The sequence below is a fragment of the Cuculus canorus genome, chromosome 19, assembly GCF_017976375.1.
Source record: "Cuculus canorus isolate bCucCan1 chromosome 19, bCucCan1.pri, whole genome shotgun sequence".
In the NCBI taxonomy this organism is placed as follows: Eukaryota; Metazoa; Chordata; class Aves; order Cuculiformes; family Cuculidae; genus Cuculus; species Cuculus canorus.
Window position 1 is genome coordinate 2,512,499 of NC_071419.1, and position 26,433 is coordinate 2,538,931.

The window sequence follows — 26,433 nt, forward strand, 5'->3', positions numbered from 1 at the left end:
GTAACCATAAGAGCCGTGGGAGGAGAAGCAAATAGAAGATGATTGCATATATTTTAATAAATATAGAAGAAGAAAGGGCAGAATTTCCTGTGTGGCTTTGTTTATCGAAGAGGCTTTGAGAGCCTGGCAGCAGCCGAGCTTGCCTTCGCTAATGGAGCAGGGCCAGACTCTGCAGCCGTGGCTGGTGAGACATTGGCAGGGAGGAGAGGACATGGCTCTGTGCTGGGGGAGCCCGGCTCCAAGAGCCCTCGTGAGGACTGTCCCATCTCTTGAGTGCAATCTAGATACCGTTGCTCTACGATGGGTCTGGGTCAGCCAACAGCAGCTGGAGGCTCCTGCCCCACCAGTGCCTGTTTGCTGCCCTAAAGGCTGGGTTTAGCCTGGCCGTGGTGATGGCAAGGCTGGCATTGCCTCCCCAACAACAGGTTGTGCTGCAGCCCCACGTCTCTGCCAACAGCAACGATCGGGCTCTGCGTATGACTCTTGCTCCCCCACTCCTCTCAGCCAGGATCTTGTCCTTTCCATCTCCATGGACAGGAGGCACAGGAGCAGAGCTGCCTGCACTGTTGCCGTCCTGAAGCTTGAGGAAAAGTGACTTTGCCTGCAGAAGGGATGTTGAGATTGGCCATGATGTAATTGCTCTCCTGGCTACACATCCAAAACCCCCAGACATCCTCCTGGGGACAGGATGGAGTTGGGGCAGACGAGGTCCTGCTGACTCCTTTTATAGCGTGGAGTAGTGGGAGAGGAGGGGTTTAGACTGTAGGTTATGCAAGAGTTTGCACTAAAGGTAGGTTCAGGTGGTTCTTCTGTTTGTGCACCCCAGCCCCTAGAAGGAGGACAGGAAGGGTATTCTGGGAGGATCTTCAGTAATGTTTGGTGCCAACGGAGCAGCAGAGCTTTGGAGCTCCTGCGGGTGCCTGGCAGGTCTGGGCTGTTACATCATGCACGTAGCAGAATGTGGGGTTATGGGGTCTGTTAACAACCCCAGGCAGTGTGGGGTTGATTTGTGGTGGGAAGCAGAAGGATGCTCTGTGGTTTCGGTGGTGCGCTGCATGCAAGAGAGCAGAAAAGGAACTTGGGTTGTGTCCTTCCTCTTCTTTGACATACGTAGTCAAATATAATATCAAAAATCCTAAAATATATTGCAGCAAGCCCGCAGCCTGTGGAGTTTCTCCTGAGGTAAAACTGCCTGTTGGGTGCTGAGAACCTGGGCAGCCCCTGATGAGCTCCACAGGGCACGTGCATTGCAGAGCCCCGTGTTTGGGCACAGGCTGAGCTGTGGGCTGTCACTGGTCTCCTGCCTGTGTTTCCAGGCTCAGGGGATTGTGCTTTCAGCAGTGCAGCTCTCCTGTGTGCCCCGAGTGGAAATACAACACGGGAAGAACAGAATTACGACCAGCCCACACATGAGAAAGCTGATTGAAGAAACTCAAGGTTGGTGCAGCTCTGAGGCTTCTAGAACGTGCTCCAAGGAGCAGCTGTGATTGCTAAACTGGGACAGCGATTATGTCTAGCTGCAGTTTCACAGTAGGAGAGATCAACACGGAGATCTAGTTTGGATCACACTCAGCTTAATCTCAGTTCCCGTGTTCCCAAGAGGCTGAGCAGTAGGGTGTCCCCCTTTCCAGCGCGCCGATCACTGCTAGGGAGCTGGGGGAGAGACGGTGTCGTAGCGAGAGAGTGGAATAGTGTTGAGGTTTCCATATGTTGATTACAGTGTGCATTTTTAGTGGTACATGGTTCTGGAGGAAGGAAGGAAAGGCAAGATAAAAATAAAGCTGCGGTCCTGTATTTAGCTATAGATCACTTTGGGACATTTCTTTTTCAGTAGTATTTGAAGAGTAGGCAATAAACAAGCTCGTTCATGAATTTTTTATTTTATATCACTACTGCTCTGAAGAAGTAGCCGGGTTGCTGTGGCATTGCTATAGCTCAGAATCCCTGTGTCTGGGTGGAAAGGAGGGTTGGAAATTCCCTGTGCCCATGTCAGATCTGTGTGCAGTGCAGGAGTGCTTTTTTTCTGAGATGCTGATGTGCAATGTATCTTAAAGTCGCTGTGTAATCGATTAAGGTACCTTTATCGAATAGGCGCATGCAATCCTACTGAACCCTCCTTGAGAACAAACAAATGTGCCAAACTTTTAAAATGATTTCATATGCAAGAATAAAACGGAATATATTAAAAACGTAGCTGCTATTGCAGATGGGAAAGGAAACTCAGATGCAAATACATAGCAGAAATTATGTCTTCTGAGATACTGATATAATTGGATTTTGCTACGATTTCTTAACACTGAGAAAGGACGGTGGCAAATATTTGCTTTATTTCATCAATCTGACAATCTGAGGAAGGAGAAATGGATTGATTGGATTTGAAAACAATCACATGGAGTTTAAAAAAAAAACCCAACACACTCAAACCCTTAAAGGCAACTGTTTGTCATTTGAAGAGGACGGTCGTGTATAGATAGGAGCATCCTTTCAGTGGGTGCAGGAGGACGGTGGACCTGCCCGCCTCGCCCGTGTAAGGCAGGGTAGTGGCTCTGTGTAAAGGTGCCCTTTCCACGTGGCTGTGGCTGTGCAGTGGTAGCACTCAGCCTTTCCTCTGGGAAAGGAAACGATGTGCTCCTTTAAACCAGTGCTTAATCAATGGAGATTACCATGTGTGACCATCTCCTTCAACTGCAATTATGATTGCCCGTGTTTGGAGTTAGGCACCTGGCTCCCCACTTTAAAGTGTGCGTTATAATAGGAGAATGGGTGGTTTTCAAGCTGTTTTTGGGTTTTTTTTTTCCTTCCTGGAAGTCCATTGTTAAGATGCTGTCCTGGCCTCACAGCAATAAGAAATCTCATCTGGGCTAGAACTTTGCTGGAGGTGGATTGATGAAAGTGTGCTTTTGGCATAATTTATCACAGTTAAGAGAGGAAAAACTTAATTGTGACTTTTTTTTTTTTGTTTTGTTTTGTGATTGATGTTAGATTCTCCTGTGCAGTGTAAACTAGAGGTGGTCAGCTGACTTCGGTGGTTGTATGCCCTCTACTCTACCCTAGGGAGGTCCCATCCAGAGTCCTGTGTCCAGTTCTGGGCTCCGTAGTTCTAGAAAGATAAGGAGTGACTGGAGAGAGTCCAGGAGAGGCCACAGAGATGATGGGGGGACTGGATCCTCTCTCTTGTGAGGAAAGACTGAGAGAGCTGGGTCTGTTCAGCCTGGAGGAGACTAATCTGAAAGGGGATCCCATCAATGCTGATCAATATCGAAAGGGGCAGGGGGCAGGAGGATGGGGCCAGACTCTCCTCAGTGTTGCCCAGTGACAGGAGGAGGGGCAACCGGCGCAAGGTGGAGCTTGGGAAGATCCACCTCAACATGAGGGAAAACTTCTTTCCTTTGAGGGTGATGGAGCACTGGAAGAGGCTGCCCAGGGAGGGAGTAGAGTCTTCTTCTCCGGAGATATTCAGAACCTGCCTGGAGGCGATCCTGTGCAACCTGCTTGAGGATGTAGTAGGGGGGTTGGACTGGATGATCTCCAGAAGACCCTTCCAACCCTGACCAATGCCTTCTAGCCCCATTCTGTGATTCTGTGATCAGTTGAACTGAGAAGAGTCCTTGAGTTGACAGGTGTTTGGCTTGATTTCTGTTAAAGACCAAATTTTAGATGGATGTATATCATAGAATAACCTCTCTGATGCCCAAGGGCCTGCACAGATGCATTACTCAGTGCAGAGCCTTGGCCGCAGTGTGCACATGGCAGCTAAAAGGAATTGAGAGTCTCTAGGGGTATAGAATTAAGTGGCAAATAACATCAGTGAAAATCACCCAAAGCGCTGAGAGTGGGCTGTGTTATCTTCTGGGGCTGCGTTCAGCAGAAATTTTCCATGCTGATGGCTCTTTCAGAAACTCGGAAACAACAGCTGAAGAGGACTTTGGAACCTGGTGAGATGTATTTACATGGGTTTGAGTTGTCAAAGGTATTACATTATAGAATACAGTCTGAGGAGCCTCAGAGCACATCTTTGCAGCAAAAGCCCTGGATGTCTGCTTGTCGCCAATTTAGTATTCAGCTGTTTGAAGTTCTTTGGCCACCATATAGCTTATGCAGTATGTACTGGAGACGAAGGTGGTGGGAGTGGGCTGGTGAAGCTTCGGGTGAGACCCTTGGAAGTACATCTGACAGGAGTTGGAGCCTTTCAGCTCTTTGCCTGCCTCACACTCCAAAGTTACACATAAGGGACAAAAACCCAACTCACTGCAGAGGCACTACATCTCCTGTTCCAAGCTCTCCCTGTGCTTCCCACTTTCCACAAAGGCTCTATAAAGTTGATGATGAATTTCTAGTGAGATGAATTTCACTGATGAGGTCAGAACCCAAAGGATCAGAACTTGTTATCTTGCCTTGTGTGCCTGTACGCTGGCTCTACAGCACTTAATGGCTTTGTTGCCTTGTGAAGGGAAGTTTCAGCTTAACCCTCATCTGCTATAATTTGTAGCCCTAGCTGACACGGTGAGCGGTCTCGTAGCTGTGTTCTGGCTGGTAAATGGGGTTTGAAAAAGGAGACCAAAGTTTAGCTCTTAACCCCACTGAAATGATAGTTTGAGAGCTGGTTGAGTTCCATCTCTTTTCCGCCTGGCAGGACAGGCTGCCTGTAAGTGGCCATACGCAGCTCTTTGTCTGAGCAATCACCTTGGGTCTCTCCCATGCGTTGCGATCCCCCCTCCTCGATCAGAGACATCATCGCGCCAAGGGATGGGTGATATATCCTCCCGGCCACGACACTTGGCAGCCGGACAGATGCCTGACTCATCAGTGTTCGTGGTTTCTCATTTAATACTGGGGCTGTTCAGATGATTTAAATGCTGGCAGCCCAGAGAGGAGGTCGTGGTTCCGCTCCCAGCACGGTTGCCTCGTCTGCCTCCCATCCATACTTTTCTTTGCCGGGGGTGGATCTGGCTTTGCTTGTCAGCTGTAGATCTTCCTTGCGAGCGGTTTTATTTCCTCCTGGCGAATGGGCTTTCCCATTGGCTCCTCTTGCTCTCTGTTTTTCGCCTGCTGAGGAGCAAATGTCCTGTGCGGAGCGCTGCCCTGCGCAGCGGGCTGCGGGGCGCTCCGGGGGAGCGGGCTCCGTGCCGTGCCCGTCCCGCCGGCCCCTCGCCTGAGGCCCGCAGAGCCCGGTGGGCGCCCCTCGCCACCCAATGCCCCCGGGGGGAGCGCTCTGCAGTGGGGGCACCGCTGCCTGCCCCACAATGTAATTGGGGGCAGCGCCGGGGTGCGGGTGCCGCGGGGCCGGCCCCGGAGGAGGTGCCGGGGCGGGGGCGGGCAGGGCGAGGCAGGGCGCCCCCCTTCCCCCCCCCCCCCTCATTGCCGCTCCCCCCTTCTCTCCTGCAGGCTCTCGTCGCCCGGCGGCTGCGGAGGCGGGGACGGCGGCGGGAGCCGCAAAAGCGGGGTCATTCTGGACATCGCCTCCCTGAAGATGACGGAGCTGGAGTCCGAGGTGCTGCCGCTGCCGCCCCGATACCGCTTTCGAGATCTGCTGCTGGGGGACCAGTCCTTCCAGAGCGACGACAGGTTCGGGGCGTAGCGGGGTGGGGGGCACGGCAGAGACACAGCGAGAGGAGGGTAGGGAGGAAGACAAACCACACACCTGGGGGGGGCGGGAGACACACTCCAACGGGGTGGGGGACACCCGCCTGGGCTTGGGGACACCTACCTGGGACACGGGCGCGCCCCTCCAAGTGGGACACGTGCGCGTTGGGGGGGGGAAGGAGGCGGCAAGGAGCTGTCCGCGGTGCTGAAGCCCGTCCGGCCGCGCTGACGGCCGGCTGGCATCGCGGCGGGCGGTGGTGCGGACGGGCATTGGGAGGCGGGAGGATGTCGGAGTCCGCAGGCGTTGGGATTTGTGTTTGTACGAACTGGTGGGCATGCCCGGGCCAGGAGGCATGGGGCATGTGTGTGGATATGCCCCGGACAGCAGGCAGTGGGAACGTGTGGGTATTTCGGGGTTGGTGGACACACCGGAGCTGCTGGGCTTTGGGAGTTGTCGGTATGTTGGGCTGTGTCTGGGAGTCCCATCAGGCGTGGAGGAAGAGGAACCGCTGTCTGGGATGTACGTGGGTAAAGTGAGGGGCTGGTGAAACTCCCTGTTAAGCTACATGCAGAGTTTGTGCTGAGTGCGTACGTTTATTTAGGAGGTATGGCACACCTAGGCTGTTCTCAGAGGCTGTCTTTACAGCAGAGGATGCTGATGGGAGCGCAGTAACTCTAAAGAGATGCTGTGGATGTGGAACAACTCTTCCTTTCTTGAGCTGTCCAGAGAAATGGCCTTTTTGGGTTGAGCGCCAAGCCTGCTGTTTGTGTTTGTGCTGTTTGTGTTGTGCTGTTTGTGCTGGCAGGGATTTATTACCAGGTTGAGTGAGCTAAAGCAAAAAGAATGCCATGAGTAGCAAGTGAATTCGATGAACAGAGCAGTTAAACGAAGAGGAACATAACAACCCTTCAACTCTGTTCATATAGTAAGAATCAAGGAGCTGCAGTGCTAATGAGGAGTCGGTTAGATTGTCTTCTTTTCCCACCAATTAATTGCACGATGTAATCAGACAGAGATGTATTTCTTGTTGAAAAAGTGCTGGTGAATTAGCCTTTGACTAGCTGCCGTGTATTTGGTGCACCCGCATCAACGCTTTTCTGCATCTGTGTTGAAAGGTAATTTCAGTTTTATTTTTTTTCAACGTGTACGAGTGTTATTCAAAGAAAAATTGAATTTGACTTTGAGAATGTGGGATTTACAAATATTCTAAATAAGTGTTCCTAACATTTATAGCTGCATAAGAATTGATCTGTCTCAAAAATGAGTCTGTGATCCTTAAGGTTTTAAAGCCTAGATTTCCTTAGCAGGCAATTAAACATTAATACAGTTTTATGGCATGAGGTGGGAGGTTGATAGGAAATTCCTGCTGCAGAAAATGTCTTTATTTCAGAATGGTTGTGATCTGGCTCATTTGGATAAGTTTAAAGTTGAGAATTCTAGTAGCTTTTGGATTTAAATGTTTAAGTGGATCTGAAATACAGAAGATGCCGATAGCAGATTGTGGGTTTTCTGTGTTTCACGGATGTATCCCTTAACCTTCATTTCCATCTAGATTTGAGTGTTTCTGATTCAGCATCTCCCTTTAATTTTAGGATGGAGATAGTCTGGACTATTTTATGAAATTCATTAGCCTTGTTTCTCAAGATATCTGTGTTCCCCTGGCTTTATGTGCTGCTATCTTTAGTTGTTTGACTTTCCCCTTTGTCTAGAAAATATTGAAAATTTCAGTGTATATGTGAATACAAATCTATGAGTATACGTTTGCCATTCACATGTAGTCCCCTTGACTTCACTGGGATTTGAGGTGAACCAGTGCCGTAGGCTTTTGGGAATGTTGCTGTTAGGCCTTGGTTTCAGTCCAAGTCATTAATAACAGTGGGACCCTATAGATGCAGCAAGCTCCCTTCAGTAATTATGACTAGTCTATTAGCCTGTTCCAAACCAACTGAATAAGGAGCTGATTTAGGCTAGCAGAAGAAAAGCAGAAAGCCTTTTTGGGCTTTGCTCTTGGCTTGGCTCCTTATAAATGCTAATCAGCTCAGAGATTTGCTTTGAAGTGCTTTGTTAAAGCGCTGACAGGAATGAGGTATCTCACTGCTGGGGAAAATTGCCCATGTAAACACTATGGGAACTGTGAATGGTAAAATACGGCCCACTGGACTTAAGAGATGTAACACGGAAGGAAAACACCCATAGCAATGAATATCTCTTTTGTTTATAAAAGCGATGCCAAAAACATTAACATCTCAAATATCTGCTTTTAATAAAGTCCCCTAGAATGACAGTGTGCTGATGAACGTGAGGAGGTTTCTGGGGTCAGCAGGAGACTAAAAGGATGGGAGGCCGTAGGGGAATACAGGTTTCACTGCTTCTGGGTAATTAGAGCCGCTTCTGTTAGGAATGTATTAATCCATCCTTATCGCAGGAGATGCTGAAAAACACCAACACCGGACTGGGGTAGGAGAATGAGATAATGCTGGAGCTTGAAGAGATGAGAGCTTGCTGGAACAAGTGGATAATTAGAGAGCTGTGGTATGGCAGGAGGAGAGAGTGTGTCCAGACAACCCACGGCACAGAAAGAACTAAACAGTGAATATGAAGTGAAATAGCTGATATAGTCAGCTCCTATTTTTCTTTTCTTTGTAGAATGTGAAAGGTGAAGACAGTCGGTCTGGCCAAGCGAGGCTTACTCGTCGGCAGGTAGACTGATTGACGTGAGAATTAAAATAATATTTTGAATGTTGTGTGGGGGATGGTAATAAATCTGTCAGGAATCAAATAGGAAAAGACCGACTAGAAGAGGAATGGAGTAGGTAAATGGATTTCTGCAACACAGAGAGGAAAGCCTAATGACAAGCAAATCTAGAGTTGTCAAAAGGAAGTGCTCTTTCCAATGTAGTCTTATTAATCTTTGGAACTCACTACCATGAGGCGTCTGGAAGGCTTTGGGCTTAGCTGTGTTTGAATGCAGTGCAACTGTATTTAAGTGCTAGGCTTGACATTTTTGCAAGGCAGGTCTTTCGGTTATAGCTGTCATTCAGCTCTAAATTTCCAGAAGATACAAACTTTATCATCTCAGCACATAAATCTGACTGCTGGGGTCTGAGAGATGGTTTCTCCTTTGGAGAGAGAAGGTTCTCTTTGGGAACGCTGAAGTTGCCTCAGTTGTCTGTCATAAGTCCTTTCTGGTTCCAAAGTTCCTTCCCCCCTTTTTGGAAGGTTCGGTCGATGTCAATACTGGAAGAAAAAGAGATCTGTTCTGCTTTCTCATGGCAGTATTGCATTTCTTATCTCACTGATGTTTTGTTGTCATGAAAGCATTCAGAGCCAGTGGAATATAACAGTGAGGGCAGAGTTTGAGATGTTGAGCCTGTAGCAAGAAGAAAATGAAGAACTGGGGCTGTAAGTACTGCTTGTGCCTGGCTGTGCTCCCCCATACTTGGCACACGACCCCTCCACTCGTGGGAATCCTCTGTGCGGCGATACCTGTGTGTGTAGGAGACATACCAAGGGCTGCTGGTGGGAGGGCGAAGGAGCTGAATGCAGCGTCCCATCGGAGCTGCAAGTCTGGGCTCTGGAAGGAAGGCTTCTGTTCTAAAGTGATACTGGCTTTTGCTGATTAAAGGCAGCTGAGAAAGCACATCTGCTGAACTGATAAATATTGTTTTATACCGCAAGCTGTGGCATCCCTTTGATCTTTGCTGTCCTGACTACGGCAGTTTTTTGATCTGCTGCATTCCCTTTTCTTGGGCAGTGCTGACAACTTGGTTGGGGCAGGGATAAAAAAAGCCCATAAATAAAATTAAACCGTATCTCAGAGAAGTGCCATCAGGAGCTTATTTGTTGCCTAATTTAAATAGTCTGAATACTTTCCAGAAAATCGTCATCAAAAGCCACAGTCCTATTTACAGTAGCACAAAGTAATGGATGTCACTTTGATTAAGTGGGTTTTTCTGAGGCTAATTATCAGCAAAGAATCATTCTGATGGTGAGGATGTTTGGAAAAGCTGCTTGTGCAGAAGAATTCAGCAACATCTCCATAAAAATTTTAACATCTACTGTTTCAAATCAAAGATCTTTTCAGATGTTGCATAACCAAGAAAAGAGAGGTTTTTAACAACTGAGGCAATTTTTTTAGGCTTCTACTTCCAAGTGAGATAGATTTTGAAAAATACTTTCTCTGTTCACTGATGTCTGGTCTTTTGTCTCTTAGATTTGTCACTAGATGGTGGCTCTACATCATAGGTTGGATTATACTTGGCACAAGCAAAGCAGAGTGCTGAAATTTCAGTCTTGTAGGAGCTCATCCTTGCAGTTTTCATGCTAACGTGCCCCAAGTGACTTCCTCATCAAGCGCATCATTAGATTAATGGATCTGAGCAGTTCTGTGTCCCTCTGTCAGATTCCTTGAATATGTCTGCAGCTGAATCCTCACTTCATCGCCATTTGATTTAATGGGCAATTTCCCTCATTTTATTTGGAAGTTGCAGATGCTAATTTGAAAATTCCAGAAGTTAGAGACATTTATTTCTGTGATGGTGAGGTAATGGCCAGTATTTTAGGTTCTGGACTGCAGTGGCTGTTCAGGCTGTACCATCTGTGCTCGTGAAGGTTTGTGCCTGGATTTAAGAGATCCAGCTCTGATGCCTGTGCTCTACAAAATTCCTCTGGCAAAGGCCCTTCATCTTCCAACAATTTGATCCCTTGCTTGTGACAGGTGAAGGTGTCATTCTCTCAGCAAGGGAGTTCAGATCCAGTCCCCTACGTGTAGAATCTCAAGGGGTGGCTCAGTCCCAGCTGCAGTGCCTGAGCCCGGCTCCAAACCAAGTAATGGCACTGGTGAAGATAGTGGGATCCAAAACAGAAACTCAGGAGTACCTGTGTGACCGCTTGAATTTCTTCTCCTCCGCTTTTGCCACTTGGCAAAGCAAAACCAAGACATTTGTTAATTGGATGAGGCTGCTTTCCTGAGTCTACACTTTGTCAGAAAGTTTTTGTCCATACACGAGCAAGCGTCTACTTCCATATGCTCAGGCAGCCTGCGGGAGGAACCCTGCTCCCGGCTGGAGCGACTGCTGCTCTGCGTGGGCTCCTGCTCCTGAGCCAGGCAGCGTGGTGTGTCGGGCAGGTGACACATACTGGTGTAGTTCTTCCCAAAGTAGATGCCTACAGCTTTGCTGTGTCAGCGACAGAAGCTGTGGGCAAGACTGGATTCAGTCCCCAGGTGCTATCAAAGTTGTTGCCAGCTGCAAGAGCTTTTGGAGGTGGTGGGAAAGTAGACACATTGCACTCCTCTGATGGGGCTTGTTCCTACTCTCTGAATGAGTGGGTAGGGGCATCCCAGGCCATCAGGCATGGCTCTGAAGCACAGTGCCTTAGGTCCAGGCTAGCAGAACTTATAGGAATGTAGGGAAAAAGCACCTGGCGTGGGGTGTGTTGGAGTATTTAAATCTCCTGCCAGCCCAATTCACCACCTTGCATGGAAAAGTAACCCAGATGTCTGCAGTCCTGGGTGGCCGGCTCCTCTCCAGCCAGGGTGGCTGCAGCAGGTCCTGTCCGTTAACAGAGGCAAAACCAACATGTATCAGCACTGGATTCCTCAGCCCAGCTCTAGATGGGATGCACCAGGGTAAGGAGCCTGTTGGAAGCAGCTTTATAAAAAGGTTATGGGTTTTCTTGCGCTCGTAGATTTGTTCTTGTAGTGACACATAGCATTCTTCATTGCAGTTTGCTCTTTCAGTCATTCTGAAAGTCTGCAGTGATGTTTACTGATGAGTTGTCTTAATTGAAGTGCTGTTTGGAGTTTTTTAAATAGATATTTTCCTGTAGCTATGGGTGTACCTTTGAGCATTCATCTTAAGGCAGAACCTCTGGACATCAACAGAAATGATAGGAAAGCTACGAAAGTAATAAAGTAAGAGAAGAAATACACTTCTCTTGTAATTATATTTGGTTTTTTTTTTAAAAAAAAAATATCATCACTCTTTTCAGGGATATTGCTTTTACTGTCAGTAACAGACCCTTGCTAGCAATAAAAATAAGCGCACATAGCAGCCTGGTGGAATGAGTGGAGGTGTCCCTGGAGTGCTGCAGCACGTACAGCTGTGCCCTGGTGAAAAGGAAGAACAACATTGATTTTCAGTTATTTAGTGCAATTTAACACTCTGGGCACAAATTTCCATCCCTCCCTGGTGTGTTTTCTCAGTTGATTTACTTTCACTTTGGTTTCTATTTGATTTATTGGGAAGATGACTCTGAAAGGGGAAGATGGAGTGTTTCAAGGCACCGGAGAATACCCGCCCAAGCGAAGGGGAAAGCGTGAGCAGAGAGCCACGTCCCTGCTGAGAGCGGTGGGTGTCATCCCAGCAGAGACCTACGCTAGGTGAAGAGTTGGTTTTTGGCTCGTGTTGTGTGCGAGAACAAAGGGGAAGGGCAAAGCCATGGGAAGGAGCGACCTCTCAATCCAGCAGTGAGTGCTCGGTCTCCAGGTGCTCTGAGAGGTGGGCGTGCTCTGAGAGGGGAGCGCCTGGGTGGAGGATGCTGGCCTTACGTAAGGGAAAATGGACACATTGGCAAAATGAACAGTTTTACTCCTCTGGAGTGGTTGTACAGGACACATGGAAAGTCCTAATTGAAAAGTTTCTTGCAGTGAAACTGAAGGAAGTGCAGAGTGGCATGAAAAATGCTGGAATCTTTGGTGCTGCCATGGTTAACTAGGGCAAATCTTCCATGTGTCTTCGGTGCGAGACTGAAGCCTGGTGGGGACATCGCCAGCTGCTCCAGGTGCACCTCTCTGCCTGGGGCTTCTTGGAGCTCTTGTGCTCAGACAGACGTCTGCTTGAACTTGATGGTAAAGAGCAGAGACCAGAAATTACAGTGGGAGAAGCTCGGTTGTGTGTAAGATCTTGGTATAGAGCTACAAGGGACGCGATTGCCATTTGCTCTAGGGAAGTGTCACAAAGGTGACTCTGTGACCACAGGTCTGGTGAAGAATCAGTGATATTTGTCATCACGGCAAAACCCCGTGTCTGCAGGAATCAATCGGGGTGTTGCTGATGGCTTTGGTGAGGGTGGAAGGTCAGGCTGAGATTGGAGCTGTCACCGCTGCCATAGTGACAGTATGAGAAACAACTTGGCAACTGTAGCTGTAATTGCAGAGAATGCATTAAATTTTTTTTCTGCTATGTTTTCCTCTTGCTTTATCTCATCACAGTTGCATCTTTGTTCCCAAGGGAAATAATTTATTGCCATTCTGAAGGTGGTGCTCATTCCTTTTTCTCTGCACAACCTGTTCAGTGACTGACGGCATAGGGAGCGTCGGAGCTCAGGCATCCCCCACTCGCTGCCTCGGGGGAGATGGGGGCTCGACTCCTGCTGTGCCATCCCTGCCTTCCGCAGCCAGCCCTGGCCTAACGCTGCCTCTGCTCGGGCGTGAGCTGCTCTCGTAGACCCCTGTGTGGTCACGGTAAAAAGAGACCACAAGCAAAGCCTAAACGTAGCGGTTAGTAAATCACCCCTGTGCATTCTCTTGTTAAGGCAGAGCATCTCAAAGACTTCATTTTGTGGTACGCTACGCAGCACAGGGGTTTACAGAGGAATAAAAGGCCTGAAATTTGAATCAAAACATCCCTGTTTCTGAGAATTCCCACCGATAGAGAGGATTAATTCTTTATTGTCTACTCTTTTCAACTCTGTTTATCAAGAGAGATGTGAACACGTTGCCTGCTGAAGCCCCGCAGCTACTGCACGTTTCCTTGCCATGAAGCATTTGCCTCTTCTCTGCTGGCACTTGCTTGGATCATAGCAAAGATGTGGGGATTAATTTGTGATGAAAATACCTCACGTTCCTCCTGACTGACGGCTCAGTGCTGGCTGCAGTTTGCCTGGGAAGGGCTGGCAGGGCAGGCTGCTGGGCAGGGCAAGGCTGAGCAGCACCAGCCTCCCAAGTCCCTCAATCGGGACATTTCTTCTATTATCACTCTATTAATTTGCTGCATTGCTGCAATGAAAATAATTCTATGTTCCATTCTTTCCGAGAGTTCAGAGTCTTGATTACTTTGCTACATGGCACTTAGTATAAAATGATACTGCTGCATTTCATCTGCCATCGTGACCTTATTTCTTTTCTTTGTGGAGCATTTAGTTGCCGTTTTAGCAAATTCATGGCTGGCTGTTTTACTGCAGGGAGGGGATCAAAGTCCAAACGCTGGAGAATGCAGGGCCCTGGGAATAAAGATCTGTGGGGAACAGCAGCCTCTGCTCTTCTGTCATGTCCCAGCAACCTTATTGTGGGTGTCTTAATCTCCCCCACGTATCCAGAGGGCTCGGATGGGGTTTCAGAGGTTGCAGATCCCATGGGTAGGTGTCAGCATTGCCCCTTTGATTATTGTAGACAATAAATAATTGATAATGAAGGAGTTTGTGGTGATAGAGTTGAAATCCAAGGCTTAAGTGTTGGTGAGGCAGATAGATTGTGGATGTTAGCGTGGTATTAGCAGATTAAAGTTAAAAGAAAGGCATGCTTTCCAAATCTTTCCAACTCAGAAACCTTTACATGGTCTTGCTTGTGTCTTCTTCCTCAAGACAGGCCATCTGGTTCTCTTCTCATCATCTCGTTTCAAGGGGTGGTCTGGGGCTGTGCACTTTGCTGATAGGCAAACAGGACGTAGAAGAAGTGTTTTGTGAGTGGAAGCTGTGAAGACGAAACACGTTGGGATCGTGACATCCTCCAAAGCTGTTGCTCCGCACTCAGTTCCAGCGGGGTGGGTGCAAGCCCTCTGTTTTGGGAATGAAAGTTTCTGCAGTCAGATGGCAGTTGCTGTGCGTGAGGGTACCCGTACACGGGTGTGTTTTGCCCTGTGTTTGTCCATGTTTTCCCCACTGAATAGGATCCTCTCGCAGTGGAGAGGGTGCAGCTTGCTCACGCTGTCTCTAATCCGATGCCATCACTGTTTTTCTGCACTTTTTTGCAGCACTTGTGTGGGTGTGCACATACGCATGGCACGATGTACAAGTAGCCACGGCCGTAGCCTTTGAGAGTTCAGAGCTGGGCCAGGACGTGGGCGCAGCCGGAGGGAGGGAAGGAAGGAAGGCAGGAAGGAAGGAAGGAAGGAAGGAGAGTTTGTACTGAAGACTGAGGCTCACAGCAGACGCCAAATGAGCTCATTAGCCAGAGGGTGTGTAGCTCATGGGTCAGCTGGGTAATGTAAACAGCGAAATGGCAATGAATTGAGTGAGATAAGTGGTTTTCTCCAAAGGTGAAAGACTGAAGCGTGGCGACAGAGAGGATGCATGCAGTGAGGTGCCACCTCAGGGGAGCCAGGGGGTTCATTCACCTCTTCCCCTTGTAAGTTACTTTTGATGTATTAAAGTCTTGCCTGATGTGAGTTGAAACATGGTGTGAGGGCTGGTCTCATACCTGAGGGGGTTGGTTCAGCAATAACCTGCTTTTGCTCAGAGTGCAACTGCTGCGTGCAAAGTTGGGCAGTGGCGAGGCGCTGGCTGCCTTGCAGCGGCACGGTGCTGTGCGCCTCAGCGTGCTCCGGCAGGCTGGCACCGAGGCTTCCCCGGCTCCTCTGCGTTGGAGCTGCTCCCAGCTGAGGTGTGAGGAGCAGCGCTGAGCTCTCGCTTTTTCTCCTGGGGAGTGGAGCAGCCTTCCGCTGCCTGGGGAGGGGTTGGATGTTGCAAGGAACTGATGGAGAAGAGTGCAGGTGTTTGCTGTGGCCAATGCAAGCCTCCTGTTGCTTGGGGGTGTCCATCTCTGACACGGGCTGCTTTCTGACTCACATGGCATCGCTCCCCTGACCCGCATCAGGCCCAGTGTCTGCCCTCGTTCTGTGCCCCACTGTGCTTGGTTTACTGAGCCACATGTGATGTCTACTGTCATCAACAATTTCTTTGTCACAGATGATTTTTGCTGCTGCTTTTTCATAGTACAGTGGCAGAGCCCTCTTGAGGACAACACAAACATGACTCCTACCCAACAAAACTCCCAAACCCATGGCAAAATTGTGATTTTATTATTCTCTCCGTGATTCTTTGCTGTCACCTGCCTTTGTAGCTTTTGGTTGCAACTTTACATAAAGCTGATTGGTGCGGTGCAGTTGCATGTGAGATGCTGGATACGCTGTCTGTGAGGTGCAGGGGTGTGTGGAGGGGCTATGTCGGTGTCTCCTGTCCGCACAGCAGTCCTCATGCTCCCCCTGCCACAGCAGCTTAGCTGAGGCTGGAGATTGAGATCCTCCACCTGGCCTGATCCTGCCTGGCATGTGTGAGGGTCTAAGAAAGGTGCTGTCATCCTCCTGTCTGCATGTCCTGGCTCTCTTGGAGTTAAATGTGGAACTGCGTCTTGTATTCCCTCTTCCTTGAGTACTTCTTGCTGTGCTTCCCATGCTGGCTATTTCCTAGTCCTGGTTTGCAGAAGATTGGGATGAGCCCCTGCTCCACGCTAGGGTTTGTTGTCCTCCTGCAACACTGGGAATGGACACGGATGCTATGCGTTTGCCAGCCTTTGCTATCTTGTACAACAACAGAATAGTAAAAAAATTATCATTTTAAGGTTGCGCGAAGCCCATCGCACCTTCTGTGATTGATCTGCGATTGAGCTCTGGCTTTTGTTAGGTTTAGGCGGTGATTTCTGCTGCGTGACGAACACCCGTGCTCTCCACAGGGCTCTGCAGGCTGATCGCAGCGTGTTGGGGCTCTGCGCTGCTCAGACCCGGCATCTGCAGCCGGCTCGGCACGGCAGCGCGTCTGCGGTGTCTTTGGGAAGGAACCGTGGGGGAGTGTGACAGGGAGGCTGCGGAGCGAGTGCCGGTACTACGGCGGCTGTGTTTGGATTAGTGACTCTGCCGAGCTTCCCGCAGCCCACGCAGGCTCCTGCGGGAGCGGGAGTGTTGCTCTGCGAATTTAGCAGCTACCTTTAGGTGGGGAGCGATTACTTTATAGGCTGTGGGTTAAAGCCATCGAGCTTTTCTGCGTGTCTCCTATCCGTTCCCGGTACGCCAGTGGTGACTATTAGCAAAGCCATTGCTTTGGTTGAGCTGTGCTGCAATAGATTTCTAACTTCAGATCGATACAGGCAAGTTGATTTGGGAATCGGGCTTTCCAAATGCCAACGCCGCTGCTTCGGCCTGGCCAGTCCTCTGTGGGCCTTGGCTGTGGGTCAGCACTGGTGATTGCAGCACCCGTTGCTGCGGTGCTGAGCAGCAGTTGGAGCCTGAAGCACAAACGCTCGGAGGCAGAGTCCGCCCCAGATCCCCAATGGCAGGAGCTGTCAAGAAAAATGTTTCCTCTGTCTAGGAGAGAGGAGCATTTTCTGGGGAGCAGGTGGTGAAGATATTTAGCAAATGTCAGCTTGAGACCTTGCCATCCTGTGGGCATAAGAGACATTGCTGAGAAATGTGTTATCCTGTCAGAAAGCAACAAAAAATCCACCAGCTAAATGTTTACGAGCAAGGCAAGCCTTTGCCAAAAGTGGGTGGTTTTCCACCCGTGAGAGTCATGGATTGAGAGCTCCTTGGAGCAGTGGGAATCCTGCTCCTGCACATGCGGAGGCTGCAGGCAGGAGCTGTCGGCACCTGGGCAGGCAGCGCATCACCATCCCTCCTGAGCAAAGGCTGCCGGCCTCTGCCGACTCCTGAGCCGTGGCTCCTGCCTTCTCTTCTAGGTTTTTTTGGCTCCCTTGGCTTCTCTCTGGGTTTTACCAAGAAGCAGCCTCTGAGCTTCCCCTGCCTTTGCAGGATCTCACCTCCTTCCGCTTCCGCACTGAGCAGCGACCAGGCAGGGGTGATGCCAGACGAGGAACTTTGGCAAGATGCAGGTGCCTCTGTCTGATGAGTGAGGCTTGGCCTTGCGACTCATGTGAGTTCATTTTTCACAGGGCTTGGGCAGCTTGGGCTCATCCAGCACTGCCGTTTATCACTGGTCCCAGTGCGGTATCTCTGTTCTTACCGGAGCGATCGGGCTGCTTGTGCCCCACTGCAGGGAGAGAAGAAGAGTACGTTCTTGGTTTAGAGATCGCGTCAAGTCTTCTGCTGGTTCAGCTGAGTTGGTCTTGTAACTACTGCTGTTAGGACATAAGCATCTGCCCAAGCCACACTACATTATTTCTGAATGCCTTAATGAGTCCCCTAGAGCTAATTAATTAGAAATTGGCCTTCTTACTGCGTGCAGTGTGCTAGTTTGTATGTGACAAAAAACGCTTAAAAACAAAGTTTCCCTGCAGAAAGGTGCTAAATACAGTTTTTGTCGAAGCTAAGACACAGTCTAAAACTTCTCCTTTCAGACTCTCTGTGGATGTGGTTTCATGACCAGGAGAGGGAGAACTGCAGAGACCTAAAGAGACTCATTTGCCCCATGTCTATGTGTCAACATTTGAAGTGCTTAATTACATCTGGGCTAATAGCTCCATACGGGAGTATAGTTTGAAAAATTTCTAATTTAATAAAATAGGTATTAGAAGAGAGTTTAATTGAAATAATTGACATGGACATCAGTGTGCTAATTTAGTTTGGTATTTATAATGCACAGTCACATTGTTTGTTCAAGGACAGAGAAATGAGTATTTGGTGGTGCCCGTTTTTCTCAGTGAGTTACAGCTGGTGTCTGGAGAGACATTTATTAGAGGAAGCTATTTAGTCACTGTTTCTGAGCTTGGATTTTGAAGATGGATTGGCTTCATTACAGTTTGATGCAATTGCACCCACGCTGTTGAGAGTGAAGGCCTTCTGTGACACTTCAGTTCCCACTTTGGATGACTTGAGATTGGTCTTTCTAGTCAGCAGGAGCAGCTCTGTCTCTCTGGCACAGGGATATACCCTTCCTGCGGTGCCACACACACGTACGTGCATGAGTGTGCTCGCCCACACGCCGGCATGCAAGCGGGAAAGGGGAGGTTCATCTTCCCTATCCACTCATTCATCCCTGCTTGGTTGAAGTTCATCACGACCTGTACATGCGGCATCAGTTCCAACTCTAAATTGGCAACGTGAGGTTTTCCCATGTGCAAAAAGTCTTGATAGTCCCGATCTGGAGCGGAGATCTCTCGTGTTGCCATCCCAGAGCTGCTGTACTGGGCATGCTATGAGCCGGAAGGCTCCGCTGCAGCAGTTAATAATCTGCTGGATCACTGAGAGTTTTTTTATGGCGAAGTGGTGGTGACATGAAGAGCCATTACATCTTGTCAGCTTCTTTCAGAGCTGACATTCAACAATTGCTCCTTTTCGTCTTTCTCCAAAGTGCTTTTAAAGCTGAATATTGTCACTTTGTTTTGAGTCTTCCCACACAGCATCTGCACTTAGAACTGCCCAGTGCTGATGGAGAGGTTTATGGGCAGCAGCTATTGTGCTAAAATTGAGAAGAAAACCAATTTCTAGTCAGGTCTTGTTATGGTCTCTAATGGGAGTTATTTCTTTCTTGCTAAGAACTTGTAAATGCATTTTAATGCCAGATGCAGTGCTCTGTGGCTAGGAAATGTTCAGCCTTCCAGAGTTCAGTGGTAAAGATATTTCTGCTCGCAGACATATGTAAAACATGTTGCACATGTATTAAGGACGGATGCCTTCCCAACAGTGCAAGTTAAAGAACCCCAACTCAATAACAATGAAAAAGGGCAAAGCTCAGCTATCAAACCCCAACGCCTGCTCTCCAGAGCCTCGTGCAGCTTTGTGAAGGAGTCCCTCCTGGCAGAGCAGCAGGTTCAGGTTAAGCTCAAAAGGTTAATTAAGTACATGCAAAGCCATCATTTGCATAGCAAAGCTGTGCTGCTGAAGGAAGAGCGAGCGATGCTAGTACATAGAGGAGATAAAGGGTCACCTTCTCTATCTGGGACATGCGTTTTTTTTCCAAGAGAAACTGGTGAGGCACTTTGCCCCAGGAAGGCATCCAGCTTTGGATGTGAGGGGCAAAGTTTGTTCGTCACCTAAGCGTGGTGAAGCAGAAGGCACTAGGCTTCAGGCGTGACTTCGCCGTGCTGGATGAAGCTGGCATTTGCACCCCCAGGGGTTGTTTTGCTGTTGTTAAGTGTGTTCCCAAGCTCCTGAGGGACTGCACTGCTTCAGACGGAGAAAGAGCAACGTGGATCGGGCTTTTAGTGAGAGGGAGAAGGCAAAGGAGGGGTCATTCATCTCTGTGGCAGGGAAATCTTAACAATTATGAAAGGCTGAGATGAAATGCATGTCTAGATAAGTCCTGTGCCCTTTTCCAGCATTGTGGGTGCTTTTTTATTGCTGGTGTGATCCCCCGTTTTCCTTTCAGAGGAGGATGATTCACAAGAGGCACAGCGGGTGCTGCTGATCTGATGTATTAGTGAGTGCTTTGCGGCCCGATGGCTGTTTTTTCTTGAGCAACTGTAATAATTATTCCCACTTTTTTAAAGCCTTTTTCCCCTCTAAGCTGTCCTGTTTCCCACTACAGATCTTAGGGAGAGAAAGGAGAACAACTGAACCTGCTGGTGCAGATATTAACACAATCACGATGCAATTTCATCTCGATCCCATTAAACACCCTTAATGATCAGAGAGTTTCTCACTTTTTTTTTATGGACTCTTTTCCAGATGATGAGGCTGCAAGATCAGACACTTGTTATAAATCTCTGTTTATTAAACAATCATTCTCCTAAAAGCTTCTGCCTGTCCAGAATGAATATAAATGGAAAGAATGGTGTTTGCGTTTAAGGCGATGCCGCGTAAAAAATTGGAGCCTATTGCTTTTTATTTTTGTGTGTCTTTATATGAGGGATGAGAATAAGCCAAGGCATTTTTTTTTTTTGAACTGTGCTTTTTGCTTTAAATGTGTGAGGCGGTTGAGACCCGGCATCCGTGAAATAGCATCTGCTGTCAGACCGACTCCTGGAGCGATTATTCCCTTCCCAACAGATGATTTGGTCATGGGAGTTAAACCAGAGGCTGAGAAGCTGATAAGACCAACGGTGTCTAATAACCTGACTTAAAATCCTTTTCCATGGTCTAAGTTCAACTTTTGCTCTTGACGGGGTGTGCTTGGCAGAAGGCAGCACAGCTCTTGCACGCGTGCTGCGGCGCTTGTCTACTTTGCGGGGGATTTTATGGGTGAGGTTGTGCAGAAGGGGCTCCAGAGGCCTCTTACATCAGGGACGTGGTGTTTCATGAAGTCATCTGCGTGAAACAGCCGTTGTTTACAAAGGCTTGTAGTGATAGGAGGAGGTGCAATGGGTAAACTGGAGAGGGGCAGAGTTAGACTGGACATAAGGAGGAATTTCTTCACCATAGAGTGGTGAGATAGTGGCCCAGGTTGCCCAGGGAAGCTGTGTCTGCCCCATCCCTGGAGGTGTTCCAGGCCAGGTTGGATGGGCCTTGGGCAGCCTGAGCCAGTGAGAGGTGTCCCTGCCCATGGCAGGGGGGTTGGAACTGGTTGATCTTTAAGGTCCCTTCCAACCCAAACTATTCTATGGTTCTATGATCTGCAGACCTCTCTCACAGCATACACAAAGTGAGTAGATATCGCAAAATCCCTTTGCCATCGCATATCTGCAGTATTTAAAGGTTTTAGGAACACAGCGCCTGTTCACGATAGTTGTTTGGATGGTCCAAGTATTACACGAGAAACCTTTCTTTTCCTTTTAATGCCTTGGTCCTGACCTCTGCTTTTGGCTGAATGTGTAAACAGAGCGACCCTCATTGTCAGCTCCCTGGTGGCACCTGGATGCAGCGTGGGCTTTGGCTTGGGCACTGCCCATCCCCTGGCTGGCAGGGACTCCTATTGCATGGCAGAACTTTCAGCTACCGCACGCTATTGATTGGTGAGCAATTTTTTTTTCTTGTTGAAGTTAAAATAAGAAACGTACTTGAAGATCAATGGTCTGGTACAACCCCTTGTTCTAGTCCTTCCCACGCATGATGAGGCTGTCATAGACTCCGTGGAGTTCATGCCTCATTTCTGCAGCACGTTGTGAATTTCTCTTTATACGGACGTGCCATTTTCTGTCTTATATAATGTATTACAAAAGGAATGGTGTCAGAAATGGAAAATGTATGGAAAATGTATGGCAAATGGTGCTTAGCATGATCCAGCGATTCTGAGGAAGGAAGAAAATTTTATTACCGTGAGACACAGTTGGCAGAGCTGAAGGAGAGCCCCAAAGCTTCTCCTTTGAAGAGTCACCATTTTAGAAACAAATTTTAAGAAAGTTTTAGATTCTCCACGTTTTTAGCAGAAACTGTTAGAGCTGTTGAATAATTACACAGTGTTTTGCAGTTTAACCATTTCCTTAGAACCCTCATACTTTCATAACAAAGTTGCCACGAAAATGTCACACAGAAAAGGCCGAGAGTCCTTTAAAATGGCAAAAATAGGAATCATTTTGGCATTTTGAAAGACGCTGTGAAAGTGCTTCCTGGTGAGCTCTGCCAGGGAGCTCTGCGAGGTGTTTCGCAGCAGCGAGTGAGCCGCCTGTGCTCCCAGCTCGTTAAACGCCATGGTGCGTCTCCATCCGGAGCGTCGCTGGCTCCTGGAGGCACTTGGCTGCTGGGCTGGAGATAGCGAGCGCTCAGAGGGCTGGTGAGAGCCTGCGTGGGGAGGCACAAGGTGCCTTTTCAGCTCTTGCTGCCTGTCGTATCCCTTGGGGAAGGCTGGGGCAAGCCCTGGGGTCTCGCGGAGCAGAGCGTTATTGGCCAGTGTGCGCAGGAGCTGGGCCGGAGCGCGCTGCTGTTGTCCATCCTGCCCTCAGCCACCGGCCGAGGGTGCTCACGGCATCCCTCTCCTTTCTTTGGGTCTTGGCTCAGCCACCTGCAGAAGGAGGGGAGCAGAGAGAAGGTTCTGGTCTTGGAGGGGAGCTGCAGGCTCGGGCCCTTGGGAAACTAGAGAATCGCCATGGCAGTTACGCCACGCAGCGTGGGTGAACTGTGCCTCGTCCTGACCGACGGCTGGAGTACCGGGACCTCTCCTGCCCTGCTCCTCCTGCGGGTTATCGCCAGCGGTACTGAGGGACGCCCTTCAGATTCATGAGGAGAAAGTACTGTACGAACGCTTAGAATAATAAACATTTAGATTGCAAAGATTGCCGTAGCTGGGTGGCAATAAAATGCAGCTAACGGCGGTGGAGAGCAGTCACCCAGCCGGCCCATGCCTGGCACACAGCTCTGCCGGCCCCGAGCCCTGCGCCTGGGTTTGGGTCCTGCTTTGCCCCCTTCTCTGAGCATCCCCGCCTTCCTCCCTGCTCACCGCATCGCTCTGCCTCCGTGCGCAGGGCCAGGGCTGACTCATGCTCTGGGAAGCGCTGCCCGTCCCTGCTGGCGCAGGCTGCCGGCTCTGCCGGGCTGAGGATCCTGGCGCTGCTCTCGTTAAATCTCGGGAGACAAATAGTGACCCTGTTATGTACTCACCTGGAAAAGTGACTCGGCCGTGCCTGATTACTGTGCTCTGCCTGGAGACTTTTCATGCTTCCCTTGCAGATATATATTTAGATTTTACCCAAGGGCTTTTAATTTCCTCCCTGGCTTGAGCAGCTGTGACAGTTATACAGATACCTTCCCTTTTTCCTCCAGACACTTTAACCTGGCATCAGCCTAGTTAAAAAGTGGGAAGAGATTACAAGTCACTGTAAAGCTTCAGGGTCTCATTGCTCTGCTTGTAAGCATTTAAAATGCAGCATAGAAATAGGAAACTGTTGTCAGAGGTACCGCGACTTTGTTAGGGATATTTGTTCAGCATCTGCTTGGGTCTGCTCTATTTCTTCTCCCTGCTAAGCAGTCCCAAGTTAACATGCTGGCTTTGCAGCTTTCATGTTCGTCGCTGATGAGCCACACTTAGAGAGGTAAAAATGGGTTTGCAAAGGCTGTGATGACAGTTCTGGGATTCAGCGTGCGAAGCTCTTGCGTCGCTGTTACATAATGGCTGTCGCCAACTCTCCGGGTAGTTGGGGATTTGCTTGGCGAAGGGGATCTGTCGTCCTTCCTCCAGGGGAGAACTTGTTTGCAAGCCCCTTGCATCCATCTGGGTGCCGGGGTGTAGCTGTGGGGGAACCGGCTGAGCCCCCCGGCAGTCGGAGCAGTGGGGGTGCTGTGGGGCTGGTGTGGATGGAATGGGAGCCACAGGGCACGACTGCCTATTACTGGGCAGTTTCTGAAGTCCTGGGTCTGTAAGGGAGATTCTCTCCTCTCTTCTAAACGCTAACATTTTGTAATTGTTACCGTTTGAAATGTCAATGCAGAGAACTTGGGGCAGAGGAGAGAAATCAAAGACTCTTCTGCTATCAGACACACCGTCCCCCTCTGAGCTCACAGCCTGCCTGCAAGCTCTGTATGTATTCTCTTACTTTACATAATTTTTCCATCTCTCTCCATCAGCCCAGCTCTTCAAAGGCTTCCTTCTGTTTCCAGCTCTCTTGCTGCTGCTAAATATGCTTTCCTCTGTGCTTTCTAAAATGTTACTTCTTCCCTGAAGCTCCAGTGCTCCAGTTCATTAGAGGAGTCTCCCAAACCCTGCTGCGGAGCCGCTGGGCGAGGCGGTGAGCTGCTGCCAGGTGCCCTTCAGTTGCACTGCCGGATTCAGCTGCCAAGACTAAATAGGAGAAGTGAGGGAATAAAACGCAGCCAATTAATTTCTGCCTGTGTCGTGCTAATCATCCAGGCACCTTCGAGTGTCTGGTGCTGCACTGGTTGGCCAAAGATTTCTAGAGCTGTGTGATGCCGTCAGCAAATATTGGGGTTGCCTGGCTCCAGCCCCTCCTGTTGGGTTTCGTTGGTTTGCGTTGGTGCTGAGCACCCTCTGGAAGAGCAGAGTGGATGGAGCCCCTGAGCCCACTGTGGCAGAACAGGGAGAGCCTTGGAGGTGACACCCTTCCAAAGGTGGACACGGCTGCAATGGTGACATCGCCTGCAGTCAATGTGCTCCAGTGGGGACTCCTGAACGGAGACAGGCTCTCCAGTAGGCTTGTGGTTTTGGCAGTAACCGTTCAGCCCGATTGCCGTCCCAGCCAGCCGCTGTGATGAGAGAAATCTCTGCAGCTTGTGAACTTTTCCTAAATTGCTTTTAATGACAATTTAATAATAACACTTAGTGCTGGGTACAGAGCTTCTCACCCCTGGAACTGAAATGCTTTACTGAGAAGGGTAAGGACCATTATCCCCCATGTTCACGGGGAGGGGGGGAAATAGCTGGATTTTATTTGTGAGAATAATTATAACAAGTGGAATTAATCAACTTTTTCCCAAGAATGGTGTTGCTTTTTAAAGACAAACATCAGGAAACCGTCCCAGATACAAAGGAGAACTCACAGTGGTGTAAATCCATCTGACGGCTTCTCAGGGAACTCGTCAATGCCTGTGGTGCGAAGGCATTAACCCTGCCAAGGCATCGTGCGGAGGGAGCAGAAACCAGTGAATACAAGACAGGGCACATCGTTTACTCGCTAGTGCCCTAGATCTTGGTGAGCAGGCAGTGCAGCGAGCTGCTGTTGTCCTGCTCGCAGGGTGTATTGCTCCTGCTGCACTTTGCCTCTCCAGCCACTCAAAGCCCCATTCTTTGGGAGCCCTTTCCCAGCTCCTGAATGTCCCCTGGGTCTTGGTGTGCTCTGCGTAGTACATGGAGAAATTACACTGAAATAATTGCTGTTTGTAGTTTCTTAGCTGGGGGCTCAAAGAAGCCGTAACCTCTGCTCAAGCTCCTGCAAAGTCACTGAGGATAAGGCTTTTTTTCTTTCTTCTCTGCCTTGCTTTCCATCCCCCTCTTGCATCTTGACCCTGTTGAGACTGTAGGCTTGCGGGGAAAAAGAAGGCTGTGTTCTTGTGCTGAGCCCAAGGAAACACAGCCTTGTTTTGGCTGGGATCTCCTGGTGTGATGGTAATGCACGTGGTGAATAACAGCAGCTCTGCGCACCGTGAACACAGGTGGGAGAGTCATTGAGAGGCTTTCTCGTGTCGCTGCCCTGCTGCTTACAGCCCATAACCGGTCCTGTTTGTGGAGACGCCAAGACATGGATTCACCTCAAAGAAAACTGAATTCCTGGGAAGCCCTCCCGTTATCTTTGGCAACACGCTGCTGAGCGCCTCTGCGCACAGGCACCGCAGGAGAGGGGAAGGCAGGAGCGGCGATCCAGCAGATACAGAGCACTACGGGAGAGAAATGCAGAGCATGTTTGCAGGTGCTTTGCATTGCAAAGTGCTGCTAAGGACTTGCCTGGCCCTAACCTGGCCGGAGCAGCGCTCAGGCAGCACTGAGCCACTGGCTGATCATTTGCATCTCCTCATGGGGAGCAGCCCCTGCGAAGCCCCAAGCCACCGGGATGTACCGCAGCAGGTAGGAGTCAGCACCCATCCCTGGGTTTCCCCTAGAACCTTCAGGAAGGATTTGATCTGAGCATTTTAAACTTTGATTTTTTCATCGCACAACTCGTCTCCGAGAAGGATCTGCTGTCTCTCTGCAGCAGCTGAGTGCCAAGGTCCGGCTCTCTTGCTGATGGCCGTGTGCCAGAGAGGACCTTCCTCTCCCAGGTAATGGAAAGAAAATTGAGAGCAGTTTTTTAAATTGACCCTGGATCAATACAAATAATATTTTCTAAGCACTTTTGTTAATAAACACACACATCCTTGCTGTCCAGAGAGGATTCCCAAGCATCTTCTTTATATTCTAATATCTCTGCACTCTGAAATAATCAATGTATTGGTGTTGCATTTTTTACTGTAAAAGGAACTAAAACTCTTTGGATTCAATACTCTCATTAACTGCAGCTCCACCTGCTAATCAATAGTCAAAAATATGGCCAGAATGAGCTGTCTTATGAGGAGAAGAGTTACTTGGGCCTCTTTTGTGCACGGTGTCTGTTTGGGAGAGCAGGCGAGGGGCTCCTGGGGATCTCTGAGTGTGTCCAAGCT

The 26,433-nt window shown here is 49.2% G+C and overlaps 1 protein-coding gene across 7 annotated transcripts in view; it reads left to right on the forward strand.

Moving 5' to 3' along the window:
- Positions 1–26,433, forward strand: part of KCNT1 (potassium sodium-activated channel subfamily T member 1) — a 90,492-nt gene that overhangs the window by 11,047 nt on the left and 53,012 nt on the right. For 4 of the 7 annotated variants that reach the window (XM_054083792.1, XM_054083793.1, XM_054083791.1 and 1 more), the window contains exon 2: positions 5,386–5,565. In XM_054083792.1, the coding sequence (XP_053939767.1) occupies positions 5,386–5,565 (180 nt within the window). Of the gene's footprint in view, positions 1–4,776; positions 4,809–4,993; positions 5,246–5,385; positions 5,566–25,829; positions 25,859–26,433 lie in introns of those variants that run through there. The other 3 variants (XM_054083794.1, XM_054083796.1, XM_054083801.1) reach the window with 3 other exon arrangements.